At 45.1% G+C, this 17,896-nt stretch overlaps 1 protein-coding gene across 10 annotated transcripts in view; it reads right to left on the minus strand.

Annotated features, from left to right (window-relative positions):
* TBC1D1 (TBC1 domain family member 1) overlaps positions 1–17,896 on the minus strand; it is a 242,938-nt gene that overhangs the window by 54,328 nt on the left and 170,714 nt on the right. The window contains exon 1 of one of the 10 annotated variants that reach the window (XM_023224641.3): positions 4,305–4,423. The exons of the other annotated variants lie outside the window; for them this stretch is intronic. Within the exon in view, the coding sequence (XP_023080409.2) occupies positions 4,305–4,404 (100 nt within the window). The 5' untranslated portion in view covers positions 4,405–4,423. Of the gene's footprint in view, positions 1–4,304; positions 4,424–17,896 lie in introns of those variants that run through there. 10 annotated transcript variants of the gene reach the window in all.

The following is a 17,896-nucleotide window of genomic DNA, read 5'->3' on the forward strand; positions in this document are numbered from 1 at the left end:
CTGCCTGAGATGGGAGCCATGGGAGGGGAGGGGTGTGAAGAGGAGAGAGGCACACACATTCTTAAAAAGAGAAGCCAAGATAAGCAGAAACAAGGGCCAGGAGCAAGAGGCCTGCAGATCTTTATCCCCACTCTCTCCCAAAATAGCTGTTTAGGGTAAACTTCCAAGGCTGTGGAAGGATGACTTAGAGATGAGGAAGTTAAAAGTCCTGACTCAGTCTGGTTAGAGGTCATGACAACAGTTCAGAGGAGCACCGAAGACCGCATGGCAGTGGGAAGTCCAGGGAAGAGAACCAGGAAGAGGCACAGAGAATAGGCCTGGCTGGATGAGCCCAGGCCACAGAGCACCAGGAGCTCTGTGCAGCTCTGGTGGTGGGCGGCTGGGGGCTCTAAATGGGAGGGCTACAGGAGCTGGAGAAGAATCAAGAAAAAGCCGTAGACAGGACATAACGCATGGGAGAAAATTATCCTTGGAAAGAAATGACGTTTGTCTTTGCATCTGCAAGGGGAAGGAAGCTGTACTTTTTGAGGAGCTGAAAGTCAGGGCTCTCAGTTCTTGATTAAAGACAACAAAACTAAAGAGAAACAAATATTCAACCACAGTCAGAATCCTAAGTGCTGATCTTTGTAACAGTTTGCCCTGTCCTGTTACCATTTCTGTAACACTGATTTTCAACTGTGGTTCTTGTAATTTTATGAGACATGCTGGGGTGGAAAAGCCCACCATGGCCCCTGGTCAGTGCCACCACGATGAGCGCCTGAGGGCTGTGTCTGGGAAGCTGGGCCTTGCCTCCCCAGGGACTTCCCACCAGCAGCCACGTCACAATGGCGACCTTCGCCACCCCACCCTTACTTTCCTTCTTTCTTCAGGATTGTGAGGAAACTGTCAGTGCTCACAGGAACGTGGAGCTGAAAGGGACACTGGAAAATGACTTAGCTCAACCCCCACTCTCTTCCCAGATGTGGAAACCGAAGCTTAAAGAGGTCCAATGTCACATTTTCTGGGCACTTACTATGTGCCGGGCAGTTTGCTTTACTAGTACCCCACTGATTTCATCTTCACAACCAATGGATAAGCTAGGAATTGGTTTTATCCCTCCATGGCAAGGCACGGGACACAGAGCTAACCAGGGGGTGGAGCCAGGACTAGAACTTGGCTGGCTCATCCTAATGCCTTGGGGTAATGGATACAAAAGCAAAGAGGAAAAGGAGCAGGCAACTGATGATGCCAGCTCTGGTACTAACTACTAGGAAACAGGCAAGCTCCTTGACCCCTCTGTGTGTCAGTTTCCTCATTCATAAATCACAGACAATAACAGCATCCACCCCCCAACACAGCTTTGTTGTGGGGATTAACCGAAACATCCTTGAGAGCGCTTAAAAACAGTACTTGGACAAGAGTAAGTGCCAAGTTCCTATTAATACCATTATCTATTTTGTTCTAAAAAAAGATAATCTATTTGGCAAAATCTTTCTGTTGCTTAGACTTCTTCACAATCAGACTGGGGTTGGGGATAAAAAAGAAAGTTGATTTACTGAAGAATACTGGAGAATACTGTTCTATGAAGAAAATACCAACATTTTCCCAGGGGCTCCCCACAACAATAGGAGGCTCCGGGTCACCGTCTTGGTGTGTCCAGGGCCCATGGTCACGTAGAAATAGCGGGGGAGAGGGGTGGAGTTTTGGCCTTTCTTTGTCTGGCTGACTCTCCTGTCAATACTCAGCTCCAAGGTCATGCCCCTGGAGACGGCTTCCTCCTGCTGTGCCTGCCCCGAGGGACCCCAGACGCCTCCTCTGTGGCCAACAGTACCATGGCGCTCTGAGCACAGAAAACAAACACAAGAGGACCTCCGAGATGCAGGAGGCCAGGGAGCCTGGAGCATCTCAGGAAAGGCTGGGTCGAAAGGAGAGAAGTCAAAGAGGGCTGGGACAGCCTATGAGGGGCCAGCAACGAACACGCAGAGTGGAGGGAAACAAGCAGGCCCCGGGTGCCAGGCAACTCTCGACCCAAGGGATTGGGTCTCAGCTCCTTAGTTAATTCTTAAATTATGCAAAACTATCATAGAACTTCACATATACTTCATATACAGATATCTGACACTTTCATACAACTTTCTACATATAAAACCTTGTAAGAAACATATCACAAGGTGTTTATCCCTCCCCTACCTTCCTGTGAGCAATCATGCATTCAATTCATTGCAGAACACTGATGAAAGAAAACCAAGCTCCACCCCTAAGGAGACAGCTGAGCAGGCCACCGTTGCAGGTCTGTGTGCCAAGGGGTCAAGGGCAGCCCATAGCGTGGCGAGAGTGCAGAGGGCGGCTGTGCAGGCCCAACCTCAGAAGAGATGATCCCAAGTGAGATGTTCGTGGGGGTGGGGAGGGGTGGGAGTGGGGAAAGGGGAAAGGTCCAGTGCTGAGTTCCCACACACCGCTGGGAAGGAGGAATGCCAGAGGTGAGGGGCAGTCCCACCTTGGCAAGTGTGGGAATTAAAAGAAAGCAGCATGATGAATTTGATGACTGCAAATAGTTCCCCACAGCTCAGGGAAGGGGCAGGGAGTACCTGCAGATGGTAAGAGGTGGGTCGGGTCAGGTGGTCAGGAGGACAAGGACCTCCTGTGCTGGGCAAGGCCACCATCCTGACCACACTCTGAAGAACAGGTGAACAACAGCAGACAGTGAGTGGGCAGTAACCACATGGAGTTACCCTGACTGCTGCCCACACTTAGCCCTCTGATCTCCTCCATGTGGATTTTTTTTAAAAGGTGTCAGACCACCCAACATTCGTTATTTACATTGTTCACTCTGTGATGACAGCTGCTGGTCAAACCTACTCAGCTTGGACCTCACTGTGGGCACAGAGGTCAGGACATCTGGCCACTCCCTCCAGCAGCATATGGGCCACAGCTGACAGAACCTAAACCATGAGTTCAGTCTATGGGAGAAGTTCTCAAAATGTGGTCCCCACACGAGCTTCAGCACCAGCACCACCTGGGAGCTTGTTAGAGATGCAAATTCTTGGTCCCACCCCAAACCTACTGGATCAAAAACTCTGGGGTAGATCCAGCAACCTGCATTTGAACAACTGGGAAATTCTAACACACACAAAAGGTTGAATCTCTGGCCTTTGGCGTTCAGCACTTTTTTAGCCACTTACTTTATGTTATAGAGTTACCTTAATTGGATGTTTCACGTTATGTGACACTAGGGAACAGAGGTACCTTTTTAAATACATTATTTTAAATTAATTTAGCAATGACTCAACCCATTAAGGATGGATGACCTGACCATTAAATGGAGTTTTAATATTTTGCTTTTTTTTTTTTTTAAATGGAGTCTCACTCTTGTTGCCCAGGCTGGACTGCAATGGCGCAATCTCAGCTCACTGCAACCTCCGCCTGCCGGGGTTCAAGTGATTCCCTTGCCTCAGCATCCCAAGTAGCTGGAATTACAGGTGCACACCACCACGCCTGGCTAATTTTTTTTGTATTTTTAGTAGAGACAAGGTTTCACCACATTGGCCAGGCAGGTCTCGAACTCCTGACCTCAGGTGATCTGCCCGCCTCGGCCTCGCAACGTGCTGGGGTAGAAGCGTGAGCCACCGCCCCTGGCCATATCACCATGTTTTTCAAACACCAGTCAAGTCGCACTTTTATCTTTGTCAAAGGCAAAGTTCAAAGCCAAAGTCTGAACTAAATACCATTTTCTTAAGAAATGCATTAGGGGCCGCTCCCTGCTAATCCAGATCAACAACCCACACTATCACAGCAATAACAAATCTCCTTCCAGAAAACTTCCAGATCTGAACATAGTCAGAGACAGACTGATGACTCACCTAACATAAACAGAAAAATATACTACTAAAAGCTAAGATCATGATTTCTCAACCCACATCATTTAGGCATCTGCAGAAAAGCAGCTCATTACAACCCAGCTTTCAACCCCTCCACCATGGGAGCCTCCCCTCCAGCCCTGGCCTCCCCAGCCCAGGGTGCTGCCACACCCTACCGAGAAAGGCAGGCCCAGTATCTCAGGGCCTTTCTGCTTCTGTTTCTACTGAGACACGGTGAAAAGAAAAGCAAGCCAATTTCCTTACCCGCAAATCTCCCCTAACAAAGTGTTATGAGGGTCAAAATTAGACCTGTGGCTGTGTTACAGAGAAACAGCTTTTAAACTATGCCTCGTGAAGCTCTGGTTGCCAAGTCCATACAGGAAGCCAGGGAGTGGAGAATGGAGCTCGGGCTGCTCTAATAAAACCATAGGGACTGGGTGGCTTAAACAACACATGTTTGTTTCTCACCGTTCTGGAGGGGAAGTCCAAGATCAGGGTGCCAGCTGCAAAGTCCATGCAGGAAGCCAGGGAGTGGAGAATGGAGCTCGGGCTGCTCTAATAAAATCATAGGCACTGGGTGGCTTAAACAACACACATTTGTTTCTCACCGTTCTGGAGGGGAAGTCCAAGATCAGGGTGCCAGCACAAGTGTATTCTAGTGAGAGCCCTGTCTCTTCCTGACTTGCAGAGAGCTTCCTTCTTGCTGTATCCTCACAGGGTGAAGAGAGAGGAAGCTCTGGGGTCTCTACCTCTTACTGGGATGACAGTAATCCCATTAATGAGGGCTTCATTCATACAATCTCAATTAAACTTAATCACCTCCCAAGGGCCTCTCTTCAAACACCGTAACACTGTGTATTGGGGCTTCAACACAGGAATTTTGGGGGGACACAAATGTTCAGTCCATAACACGAGCAAATCTGATTCCAAACTACCCCATCCCTAAAGTAAAGCAGGTTTAATGTTTTACAGAGCCTCTGACAACTTCCCTTTTAAAAAAGTTCATTCTGTACCTAAGAAAAAAGGAATATGTTTAAAGCCCAGGAAACAAAGCTTTATTACGACGGAAGGGCATGGGATGGCCTTGAGCTGAGCCTCAATGGATTGGCATAATTCAGAAACTTTTTGAAGCGGGAGGGGAGGCCTGGGGGTGCCAGAAAAGGATTTGTTTGAGCAAAGGCACCAAGTACTCTAGCTCAGAGCTGTCCTTTCTTTTGGATTCACAGCACTTGCTTTCTAGGTCATTAACGTGGCCACCGACCTGGTGCTGCTGTGCAGCACCTTTCATCTTTGCTGTTCTTTAACTTTAAGCCAGGTCCTGGGATCCTACTTGAAAGTGGACTCTAGCATCTGCTCTACTTTCATCCTGCTTCCTCACCCAGACTTCTTCCTTGTCAACGCAGGACAACCTGACCTACCCTACCACAAGAAGCAGATTTAGAACAGTACCTCCAACCCACCCCAGTTCCACTGCATCAACCCAGGGCAATGCATAACATGTGCTTCCAAGTCCCTGGATTATCATGGACTGCAATGCCAGCACTTGACATATAAGCCCAACATCTAATTAAAATCGCTTGAACATCCAGAAGACAAGGGAGAGGGGAAAAAAGGATGACGACTGCTCCCCAGACTCAAGACTTGAGAAATCACAGGCTTTTCATGTAAAATCAGACAAAATGCACTGAAGGCAAAAAAGAAAAAAATAAAAATTAAGGTTTTGTGAACGAACCAAAAGTCAAGGTGTAGTTTCTGCCAAATGACATTTATAATATAGATGGGCAGATTCCATGTATTTAATTTGTACTTAAATAATGTTTATTAAGCTTAGGATAGAAAAGGATCATTTTATCCTGATAGAGTTTCAACCTCAAAATTATTAAGGTTTATGCCACAAAATAGCATTGCATCAATAAAAGATAACAAAAACCCTCTGGGAATTTTAAAAGACTCTTCTCCTCAATAGCTGCAGCTTTCCAATTCAGAACCTTGAACTTAGTAGACACAACATTTTCCCATCCTTTCTTCTCTCTCGGCAACTGTCTTCCTTATGACACTTGTATGCTCCTTTATCTAGCATTTGGTCCACTTTCAATCCAGTACCTAGAACAATGCTTTTACATACAACTGCGCACTCAGTAGAGTCATATGTTAAATAACATGCAATACATCTATCTCATGTCAGAGGCAGGGATATCTTACCTGCAAATTTTAGACCCTCATTAAAAGCTATCATCCCCTGATGATATGATGAGATATGATGATAAAGGCTATTACAGAAAGAACCGTCCTAAGAGGCAGAAGGAACGGCTATTACAGTCACTGAGGTCTGAAACATGGACCCTAAATCTGAGTGGCAGCCAGGAAACAGGAAGGTATAAGTTTCACTGTGGAAGGAGAGAGAACTCAGGTAGAGGAGCCTGGAATCTGGAGTGACTGGTAAAATAATACAACAGTGGCACAAATGGCAATTTCAAGAAAAGAAGCCCAATTTTTCCCTCTTGGGCCTAAGAGATGGTTTTTGGGTATGTTGGCTGGCTGGGTTTCTTTTCCTCCTGAAAAAAATATTTTAGTTGGTGGCAGAGAAACTGTAAACACTAATATTATATCTACCTATATATTTATCTAAGGAAAAAAACGTTATGTATAATTCTACCTCCCTAAAATAAACATTCTTAATTTTTTCATATATTTTCTCTCTGGTCTATTTTTGGATTTTCACTCTATGAATAAATGTAACTTCCATTCTATATTCTAGGTTTTCATCAGCAGTGCGTTGTGTGCACCTCCAAGGTCTGGAACCACCCTTAAGACATCAATAGGATGCAGATGCTGAAGTGCCTAAGCACGCCCAAGTAGGAATAGGGCTCAGAAGATGGGGGCAGGAGGATCATGACCCCAGTCTCACATAAAGGGATCAGGGTCAGACATGTGCACTTGGGATTTGATGTGGTTTGGCTACGTCCCCACCCGATTCTCATCTTGAATTATCGTTCTCATAATCCCCATGTTGTGGGAGGGACCAGGTGGAGACAATCATGGGGGCAGTTTCCCCCATCCTGTTCTCATGACAGTTGAGTTAGTTCTCATGAGATCTGATGGTTTTATAAGGGGCTTTTCCCCCTTTTGCTCAGCACTTCTCTCTCCTGCTGCCATGTGAAGGAGGACATGTTTGCTTCTCCTTTCACCACGATTGTAAGTTTCCTGAGGCCTCCCCAGCCACGCTGAACTGTGAGTCAAATAAACCTCTTCCCTTTATAAATTACCCAGTCTCAGGTATGTTTTTATTAGCAGTCTGAGAACAGACTAACACAGGACTCATCTCCGGAGAGGTGCCATTGGAAACTATTCAACCAGAAATACTCAATGAGCAAGGTGCCATCACAGCTCTGTAACTTGCAGAGAAGAGCTAGTGAGCTATGTAGTAGAATAAAACATGTGACCAAGGGAAAAAAATAAAAAGAGAAAGGAGTAGGAAAGGTCCCAGAGGCATGTACAGGTGACTGTCAATGACATCAAGAAAATCCTGATGGGGATTCTGCTTGCACAGCTGTCCTGAAGTGAGACTCTGTGACCTGGCTGATGACAAGAGATTAAATTGCTATAGGCTCCAGTTACAAACTTTGTTGCCCTCCACCCTCCCTCCTCTCATGCATCTGTGACTAAAATACCTAACCCCACCCATCCCATTACACAATGCTTATCTGGAAGTGATCTGAGGTCAGAATCCATTAAAGGAAGCCCATGACTTAAAAATTAGGAAATACTTTTGTGCTTTGCTGAGGAGAGGGGATGGGGAAGTCCTCACGATGAAACAAAAAGTTTAAAATAGTGAACCAATTCTTCTCCCAACCCAATACAATGTTCAGTGAGTTATATGTGGAAATGTGACCTTTCCACCTGGAAAACCCCAGCCTCACTGCTTTCCTTTGAAGGGCCCATATCCTGAAAGAAATCAACTTGGGAAGTTGCATACTTTTTAGATATCTATGACTCTTAGGCAAGTGGGAAACTCAGGTTTTAGTTGTGTTAAGTTTCAGTCTTGAATGTTCTCCTGTAGTAGAAAATGAAAACAGATGATATGATCATCAAGATCTCTTAAAAGTCAGTACTCTGACATACATTTACAATCCCAAAAGATTTCAAACACTTTAATCTGTTTTATGGCTTAAAGTGGACAAGTTCAAATGCTCCTTGAAAACTGTTTTTGTGGTAAGCAAATTTCTTAAACATTACCACAATTTACTTGGACTAAAAACATCATTAAAGAGGTAATATTTTCTTTCAAAAGTCTCTACTGACTGTGGCCAGGCGTGGTGGCTCATGTCTATAATCCCAGCACTTTGGGAGGCCGAGGCGGGCAGATGACAAGGTCAGGAGTTCAAGACCAGTCTGGCCAACACGGCAAAACCCCATCTCTACTGAAAATACAAAAAATTAGCTAAGTGTGGTGGCACGTGCCTGCAATCACAGCTACTTGGGAGGCTGAGGCAGGAGAATCACTTGAACCCAGGAGGCAGAGGTTGCAGTGAGCCAAGATCGGGCCACTGCACTCCAGCCTGGGTGACGGAGCAAGACTCTGTCTCAAAAAAAAGAGAGACTAAGAAAGTCTCTACTGACAATAACTGAATATGGCAAATCCCAGCACGCGCAGCTTCCATTTGGCATCATTAAGAATCAAGAGTTGTTACATGGGACCAAATATTTAACCCCAAGACAGAAAGAGGGGAGGCAAGAGAAGTCGGCTGCTTTGATTAAATGAAATAATTCAGTAAAAACTTGCATATTTACCCCTCTGAAGGAGGGATACCTTTCTACACATCCAGGCCCAACACAGAAAATCAAGTGCTGCACGCTCAGCTTAAAAGTAGTGCCTTAAATTCTGAGGGCCAGCACAGGGGAAATCGACCTTCCAAGCCTGGTCATTGTGTGCTCAGATGGCCACGTTTCACCTCACTGCACTCATCGCCTTCCGGGACGTTGTGAAAACTGCATGCTGTTTAACCTTGTGCTGGGATGATTTTAAAGAGTGAAGCATCTATGACTAACTTCTTTACAATGATTCCCAGTCTTTTGTCTTTCCCCATTATGAGATTTGAAAAGAACCTTCCCCCAAAGCCCCCAATGCCTGCTTTTCAGTATTGTTAGTTGGAGGTTTTTGCTGTCTCTCTCAACTCAGAGCCAGAGCTGCCCAGCGAGGTGTGCACCTGGGATGGGGCAGGAGCATCAAGCTGCCATCTCAGGAATCAGGTTTCCTCTGGCTGTGACTTTAGGCTTTTACATGCACTTTGCCAAAAAGCTGAAGCAATTATGCAAACTACCAGCAGCACACTACCCAGGAGGCTGAGAGAGGTCCTTGGCAACGTGACCATCCTCCCTATGCCACAGTCTCTGGTCATCCAAGAACAACCTTTTGGTTGTCTTAAAAGTCCACTAACATTAAAAATGAAGGCAGTCAGGGTGGATTTCAAGAATGGCTGCCATTATGGAGGAGGCTCTTTTTACTTCCTTCAGCCCTTCTTCCTTCCTTTAGACCCCTATTAGGAATGGACCGGCTGCCTTCTCCTTACTAACAAGCTCCTCTGGAGTGAGTGCTTCCCTCACTGACTGCCCCAACACTCCTAACTACAAGGTGGGGCTATCATTACGCTGGCATTACACCGAAGAAACCAAGGGGACATGAAGAAACAAGTGGGACATGCAGCTGCTTTTGCTCCAAAATGGAAGGGCCACGATTTAAGTTCAGGCCAGTCTGATTTAATAATCCATACTCAACATCAGATAATCAAATAAATCAATTAAAAAATAGGCAAAGGACTTGAGACATTTCCCCAAATATGAAACATAAATGGCCAACCAGGACATGAAATGATGCCCAACCACATTAACCATGAAGGAAATCAAAACCACAATGAGATATTACCTCACACTCATTAGGATGCCCATTATTTTATAGTAAAAACTTCACATATTTACCACTCCAAAGGAGGAATACTTTTCTAAATATCCAGGCCCAACACAGAAAATCAAGTGTAATCCAGATGATTGATCCAGAAAATCTGCAATCCAGAAGATTACAAGTGTGGGTGAGGGCATAGAGGAACTGGAGTCCTTGGGCACTGTTGGAGGGAACGTGAAATGGCATGGCAGCTGTGGAAAACAGTATGAGGGTTACTCACAGAACTACACTATGATCGATCCAACAATCCCACTTCTGGGTATACATCCGAAAGAACTGAAAGCAGGATCTTGAAGAGACATTTGCACACCCATGTTCATAGCTGCATTATTCACAATAGCCAAAAGGTGGAAGCAACCCAAATGTCAACAGATAAATGAAGAAAATGTGAAATATACATACAACAGAATATAACTCAAAAAAAAAGAGGGAAATCCTGTCATATGCTACAGTGTGAATGAACCTTGAGGACATTATGCTAAGCCAAATAACCCAGAAATAAGAAGACAAATACCATACGACTCTACTTATATGAGTTATCTGCAGTAGTGAAACTCAGAGCAACAGAAAGTACAATGGTGGCTGCCAGGGGCTGGGAGGGGGAGAAATAGGAGTTGTTTATTGGGCATAGAGTTTCAGTTTAACAAGATGAAAAATTCTGCAGATCCATTGCACAACAACGTGAATATACTTAACACTACTGAACTTTATACTTAAATATGGTTAAGATGGTAGTATTACGTTTATGTCTTTGTTACCACAATAATACAAAATTTAAAAAATTAAAAAAAATCAATACTCTTAACTGTGACACTGCACTGAGTCTCCAGCCAATCAGGCCTTTCTGAAATTTACACGACCCTTTTTCCTCTCAAACGGCTAAAGGCCATTCACAGAAATATACATTATGATGAGAGTTATTAACCAGCACTGAGTTTCACTTTATTTCGCCTCATGACATACCAAGAAAATAAAAGGCCACAGGCCAGAATGAAGCAACAGAAAAAAACTCACGGGCTCCACATTTAAAACTCTGGCCACTCAGAAAATGTGGGCGGGCAGGAAAGAGTCATGATGTAAATGAAGCTCTGCGATTCCAAGGATATCCTCCCAAAGGTTATACCAATTCAAAACATGAAATCAGAACATTCCCAAGCCTTGCCTCTTGCCATACAGATGTGTGTGTATGTCTCTCTCTCTCTAGGTCTACACAGTTTTCTGAGGGTTTGCACTTGTGCCTAATTTAGGCCCAGGCTCTCATTCATTTTGCAATACTGCCTCTGATGAAACAAGACAGTTTACTGCTAGCCCCATCTCACAAAGGAAGGAACAGGGGTGGGTAGCAGGCCCAAAGTTCCAGGGGAGGGATACTGCAGTGGCACCAGCAGCCCAGACCCACCCAACCCCAGAGCTCCTAACCAGGCTGCTCTGCAGTCAGCCAACACCAGAAGCTGGCCCTAGACACTATTCCTAAATACAGTGTAAATCATGGCTCCTGAGGGTATTATGGTCTTTGAGCCTCAGTCTTCTCATCTGTAAAATGGAGCATTGGATTAAGAATCCCTTTTCTTTTCTGAGGTAGAGTCTCGCTCTGTCGCCCAGGCTGGAGTGCAGTGGCACTATCTCAGCTCACTGCAACCTCCGCCTCCTGGGTTCATGCCATTCTCCTGCCTTAGCGTCCTGAGTAACTGGGACTACAGGCGCCCGCCACCACACCCAGCTAATTTTTTGTATTTTTAGTACAGACGGAGTTTCACCGTGTTAGCCAGGATGGTCTCAATCTCCTGACCTCGTGATCTGCCTGCCTCGGCCTCCCAAAGTGCTGGGATTACAGGCGTGAGCCACTGCGCCTGGCCAAGAATCCCTTTTCTAACATAAAAGGCTCCAAATAATTTATCAATAATATCAAGTAGAATTTATTGAGCTCCACAGACTCAGGGTATGATGAGAGATTTGAGCAAACAAAAGAACCTTTTCACCCTGCCATCTGAGAGCCTACAGTCTCAGACAAAAATGACAGAGACACATGTGCCGAGGACTGCAGATAGAGCCACACCACTTCAGGAAGAGTAAAGCAGCAACGACATGAGGCAGAAACAGTGGGTAAGATAATGACAGATCACAACCAAAGTAGCTGTGGCAGTGGGCTGGAGTTTACACAAATATGGGCTGACCTAGGGCTAACTTTATCTATTACAACTTCAAAAAACAGGTTTGAATTGTATAGGACGAGTAATGGGAGAATATAACTTTGATGTCTTTTAAAGCATTAAATATCGAGAAAAAGATATAAAAATGATAGGATTTTAAATTTTTTATTAAATCCATTCCCAAACTATTCCTGAAACTATAAATATAACAAACTGAAATTTTACTTCTGCTAGATCTAGAGAAATGTAGACTCTCAACAAGCATTAGGCAACACAGTGCTTTGGGACACTTGGGAACTCTTTCCCAGGGGTGGGTGGGGAGCGGGCAGGAAGTGACCATGGATGGCAAGGCTTCAGAGGCACCTACAGCTTCACCTCCCACAGTAAGAGCAGGGACAAGAGGGCCAAGAACAAAAGAAACCCTTCAGACAACGACCACTGGATCTCTACCTTTGGCAGCCTGATTTCCGCAAATCAAGGGTTCTATGTTCTCAGCTCAAATCACTGGTCATGCCAAGTTGAGTAATTCCATGAAAGTAAAGGGGAAAAACCCCCAAACAATCATTTGTGGTTCCAGCCCACAAGAGAAAAGCAATTTTAAAATTGGATCCATTTCCAATAAACGTGAATACTGGTTAGCATCATGATTTACAATGGAAGTATGTCTCCATCTTAAACTTTTATGGGAAGGTGAGGTTTTCTAGAACAATTGAATGTATTTCGAATGTTTCTCCCTTAATTAAAAATTAGTTTTTTTCTACCGAAAAAGTTACTACATTACAAAATTGAAAGAGAAGGCAAAAATATCACCTATCACCACATCTTCTTGCCACTTCTGTAGAATATCAATGCCTTCTTTGTATTTTATCTCCATGTGTACGTTATTTCTTTACATAATATAATCTCAGTAGATAGAATAATTTTTATAGAGAAAATGCCCATTTTTGGTAAATATTCCAAAATCATATACCCCTTTATACAACAGAAATCAAGCACCATCTATGACTCAAACCCTGTACCAGGCCACTGTCCTCACCAAGCTTAAATTAGGTTTTAGATATGAATCCCAAGTGTTTTCCATGGCTTGGCAAGATGTGGGCGATGCAGGAGCGTGTGAGGCCTCCCCATGGCCGGATCATGCCGAAGGTCCACGTAGGCACCTGGCAACAGCTCTTCAATCTCTCCTCTTACAGGGACACCTGGACTGTCTTTGGTTGTGTAGCCAGCCACATGACAACTATTCTGCTGTAAGAATCCCAAATTCTTATTACAGGATAAATATATTAATCAAACGTTGATCCTGGCAGAGGAATCTTTGGCAGAAAGTTAGCCAGCCATCTAAGCACTTTGGTAGTAAGAAATTCATGCTACTCACTCATGCACAATTTCACCTACTTTTAGATAACCATTAACTGTTACAAAGCTAGGGACTCCCATTACTTTCATTGTCCTGGTTCTGCCTTCAGTTGACAAGCAATATAATTACCAAGAACACACTAACTTATGGTGGCCAGAGGCTATGCCCTCCCCTCCCAGCTCTGACCCTGCCCCACACCTCCCACAGCCCAGATAATGGCCTAGGACAGGGGTGGTCAATCTTTTGGCTTTCCTGAGCCACAGCTGAAGAAGAATTGTCTTGGGCCACACAAAAAATATGCTAACAATAGCCGATGAGCTGTCTAAAAAAAAAAAAAAAAAAAAGGCAAAAAGAAAAAAAATCATGTTTTAAGAAAGTTTACAAATGTATGTTGGGTTGCATTCAAAGCCGTCCTGGGCTGGATGCCATCCGCAGGCCTCAGGTTGGACAAGCTTGGCCCAGGGGTTCCCTGATACCACAGTGCTTCCACACTTCTCCCACCTCTCCCTGGGTAAGTGACCCAGAGCTGGGCCAATCACTTCTCCCTCTCGAAACCTGGAAGAAAACACAGATTGGCAGCCAGGTACTTGGGTGCCCCTGAGGCTAGGAGGTCATACAGATCTGGGGGCTGACATGACTGCATATAGTGACAAGCAAGCTGGGTCAGCTGGTGAGCAGAATAAAGAGACCGAGAGGAAAAAAAATTACATGGCCCCAAAGAGACGGCCTTGGTCCCTGACAACTTCCTAGTTCCCAGCCTTTACCCTTATCTTGCTGTTTAAAAGCCTCCTTTTGATTAAGCTAGTTTGAGTCATTTTTTGTTTCTTGCAAACTAAGCAATCATTGGGTGAGACAGGCTCACATGCATCTGCTTCCTAAGCGTTCCCAGAGCACCGCCTACAGGTAGGGGGCTAGGAAGCTGAAAACAACTTCTCGCAAGGAGCTGAAACCCAATTAAACAGGTGAGAAGGGAACATAATCAGGCAAAACAAACAGGTTGGTGATACTCAATCAGGTATGGCTTAATGGAAAGGGAAGGGAGTGAGATGAACAATCAAGATTCCAGTCCATTCTACCACTGATTGTATGACCTTGAGTGGACCCCTTTCCCCTAAAGCCTCTGTTTCTTCTTTTGCAAAACAAGCGATCTGGACACATGCCAGTCCCCACTTGCTTTCAGGATTCCTTGAAAGCACTGCACTCAATAGCTTTTACATATCCAGTAACATTAGTTTTAGGAGCAGTGCGGATTGTAGAAAATCTTGACTGCCTGAAGTTTACTTCTTCAGTCAGGAGACAGTACAACACAAGCACCACCCTAAGGCTAATGGTGCCACATCTGTGGTTCTGAGTGACGGAGCTGGGGGGATTGGAGATCTCAGAGTTCACCACCTTGAGCAGCGTGTCCAAGAGAACTTTCTGGGATAGGGAATGTTCTAGACCTCTGCTCTCAATATGGTAGCCACTCTCACAATACTGTTGAATGTTCTTGAGCTCTGCTTACAGTATGGTAGCCACAGGTGGCTCTTGAAATGAGGGTAATGTGAGGGGCTACATTTTTATTATGTTTAAATATAACTAGCTTGTATTTAAGTTTAAACAGTGATATGTGGCTGTTGGTTACCATACAGGACAGCACAGATGCAGAGGTTGAGATAAATAACCCCAAGACACAGTGAGAAGCTCTCCATCAGGGGCCTACACAAAGCCGTAAAACATCAGACACAGAGAGGCTGACTATGCCTGAGGGGTAAGGAGAAGAAATGGTGACATCCAAGTGGCCTGAGAGGATGAGGAAAAGTCTGTCACTGTTAATGCACTGTGGGTTTGGTGTGGAGGGGAGAAAACAAGCAGGAGGAGTGTCCTGGGCAAAAGGAAATGATCTATGCAAAGTCATGGCTGCCTGAAGAAATAAAAGCTACCAGGGAATGCTAGAACATTCCATACAGGCAGAATCACTATCTCCCTGCCTCTGGTGGCTGCACATGACCAGCCAGGTAACTCGGTTTCAGATAACGAGACACAAATGGAAGTTCACTAGGGACTTCAGGGACAGTTTTGCTCTCTGGATATAGTGGGGTCACCCTTTCCCCCTTCATGCTTCCTGCTTTGTTCTGCTTGGAACTGGAGGGGAAGCCAAAGGCGGAGGAATCCAAGAGGAGGAAGCAGAAGAACAGAAGCAGCCAAGCTCGAGGGTGTCATCACGGCGCCCAGGGGCCAGCTCTGCTCTATCATCATCGGGACTTCTCATCAGGTGAGAACAATCCCTCACTGGTACATCAGTGTATGGGCAGGCAGACACAACATCTAAATGATGTGAATTTTGGTACCTGGAGGTGAACGCCTGGAAAATGTAAAAACGGCAGGACAGAGAAACCTGAGCAATGGGAGGTGAGGAGGGCCATACCTGCCACCCACAAGTGAATGGAAACTCAAGGACTTTTCGTACTCCAAGAACATCTGGTCTAACTGTATGCAGCCTGCTGTACACTGGGACATGCACCATGCATGGCTGAGCCTTCAGTGTTAGGGGAAAAGGAAGAGAAGTATCGGAATGTGGTCCATATTGGCTTCTCTGAGGGAGAATGATGAACTGAAACTTCTCTGGCAAGCAGTGCCAGGAAGAAACACCACTTTGTCAGGAAAGGTATCCCCGCTGATGGTCTCCAGTCTACAACCTGCAATCTGAATCCTTGCCAGGCTGAAGAAACCAACAGCTTCTGATTTGTCTCCCACCCCTCCCATACTGCCTTGTCTGCAAGAGAAAAGGCTGGTACCAGTAAGGAGGAGGAAAGCCTTCCCCTGGCAACTGTTTGAGGAACATGCTACTGCAAAATAAGATCCTAAAAACCGCACCAGCTGTGTACACCTGTAACTTCTCATCACCAGAACTGCTCTTCACCAAACATTCTCCAGCAAAAGCACCTGAACAGGAAGCAAACCATAATAACTTCAAGTTTCCATGAAAAACCTCTCATTCTCTCAAGTATAAAATTCATAGTTTGGTACTAGAAATCACTTTCAGAATTAAAAAAGACCATAATTACCATGCTCCTACTTTGGTAAATAATGTTTAAAATCTTGGCCGGGAGCGGTGGCTCACACCTGTAATCCCAGCACTTTGGGAGGCCAAGGCAGGCAGATCACAAAGTCAAGAGATAGAGACCATCCTGGTTAACACTGTGAAAACCCATCTCTACTAAAAATACAAAAATTAGCTGGGCATGATGGTGTGTACCTGTAATCCCAGTTACTCGCGAGGCTGAGGCAGGAGAATTGCTTGAACCCAGGAGGTGAAGGTTGCAGTGAGCAGAAATCGCACCACTACACTCCATCCTGGCAACAGAGTGAAACTCCGTCAGAAAAAAAAAAAATCTTGTTAGTACTCATGCTGCAAATATTTTCATTTACATAGAAGTGATAAAACAAATTCACTTGGAAAAATTTCATTCAGAAGCAGTTTAAAGCATCCTTTGGCTTTATCTCAGGATCTCGCAAAGTCCAGAGCTCCCTGAATATGCCATCACTGTAATCCCACAGCCTCCAGCTCCCCTCCAGGGAGGCACGCATAGCTTTGCCACCTCCAGGATATATCCACTCTTTCATTCAAATACATGGAGGCCTGGCGCAGTGGCACAACCTGTAATCCCTTGGGAGGCTGAAGCAAGAGGATTGCTTTAGTCCAGGAGTTCAAGACCAGCCTGGGCAACATGGTGAGAACCCGTCTCTACAAAAACTGTAAAAATTTAGCAGGGCGCAGTGATGCGCACCTGTGGTCCCAGACCCTTAGGAGGCTGAGGCAGGGGATTGCTTGAGCCCAAGAGGTCGAGGCTGCAATGAGCTATGATTGTGCTACTTACTGTACTCCAACCTGGGTGACAAAGCAAGACCCTGTCACAAACAAACACATAAATATAAATAACAAACACCACTCAACTAAGAAATCTAATTCCGCTTAAAAAAGAAAAAAAGTTTCTAATAATGCCCCAAATGTATGCTTTATTAACAAGAGTTAACATTTAATTCTAGGGTACTTCCAACATAAGATACGTTCCTTCACGCTAACCCAGCCCATCACTGTACAAGCACTAATTTAAGCGAGCAAACCCATCAAAACGCTTGATAATTTATTCGTAAAACTGTCAACGGTTCATTACTGCAATTGAGAGACTAGATTTAGAGCTAAATAGATTGATATGAATCCTGGCTATGTGAACCAAGAGCTGCAGGAGCCACAACCATGTCATTCAATCTTTCTGTCCTCATCTCTTAAAAGATGGGCAGTAAAGCCAGACGTCTGCCTCACGCCTATAATCCCAGCACTTTGGGAGGCCAAAGCGGGCAGATCACCTGAGGTCAGGAGTTTGAGACCAGCCTGTCCAACACTGCGAAACCCTGTCTCTACTAAAAAAGATACCATAAATTAGCCAGGTGTGCTGGCAGGCACCTGTAATCCCAGCTACTAAGGAGGCTGAAGCATGAGAATCGCTTGAACCTGGGAGGTTGAGGTTGCAGTGAGCCTAGATCGTGGCACTGCACTCCAGCCTGGGGGACAGAGCGAGTCTCTGTCTCAAAAAAAAAAAAAAAAAAAAAA

The sequence above is a fragment of the Piliocolobus tephrosceles genome, chromosome 3 (assembly GCF_002776525.5).
Source record: "Piliocolobus tephrosceles isolate RC106 chromosome 3, ASM277652v3, whole genome shotgun sequence".
In the NCBI taxonomy this organism is placed as follows: domain Eukaryota; kingdom Metazoa; phylum Chordata; class Mammalia; order Primates; family Cercopithecidae; genus Piliocolobus; species Piliocolobus tephrosceles.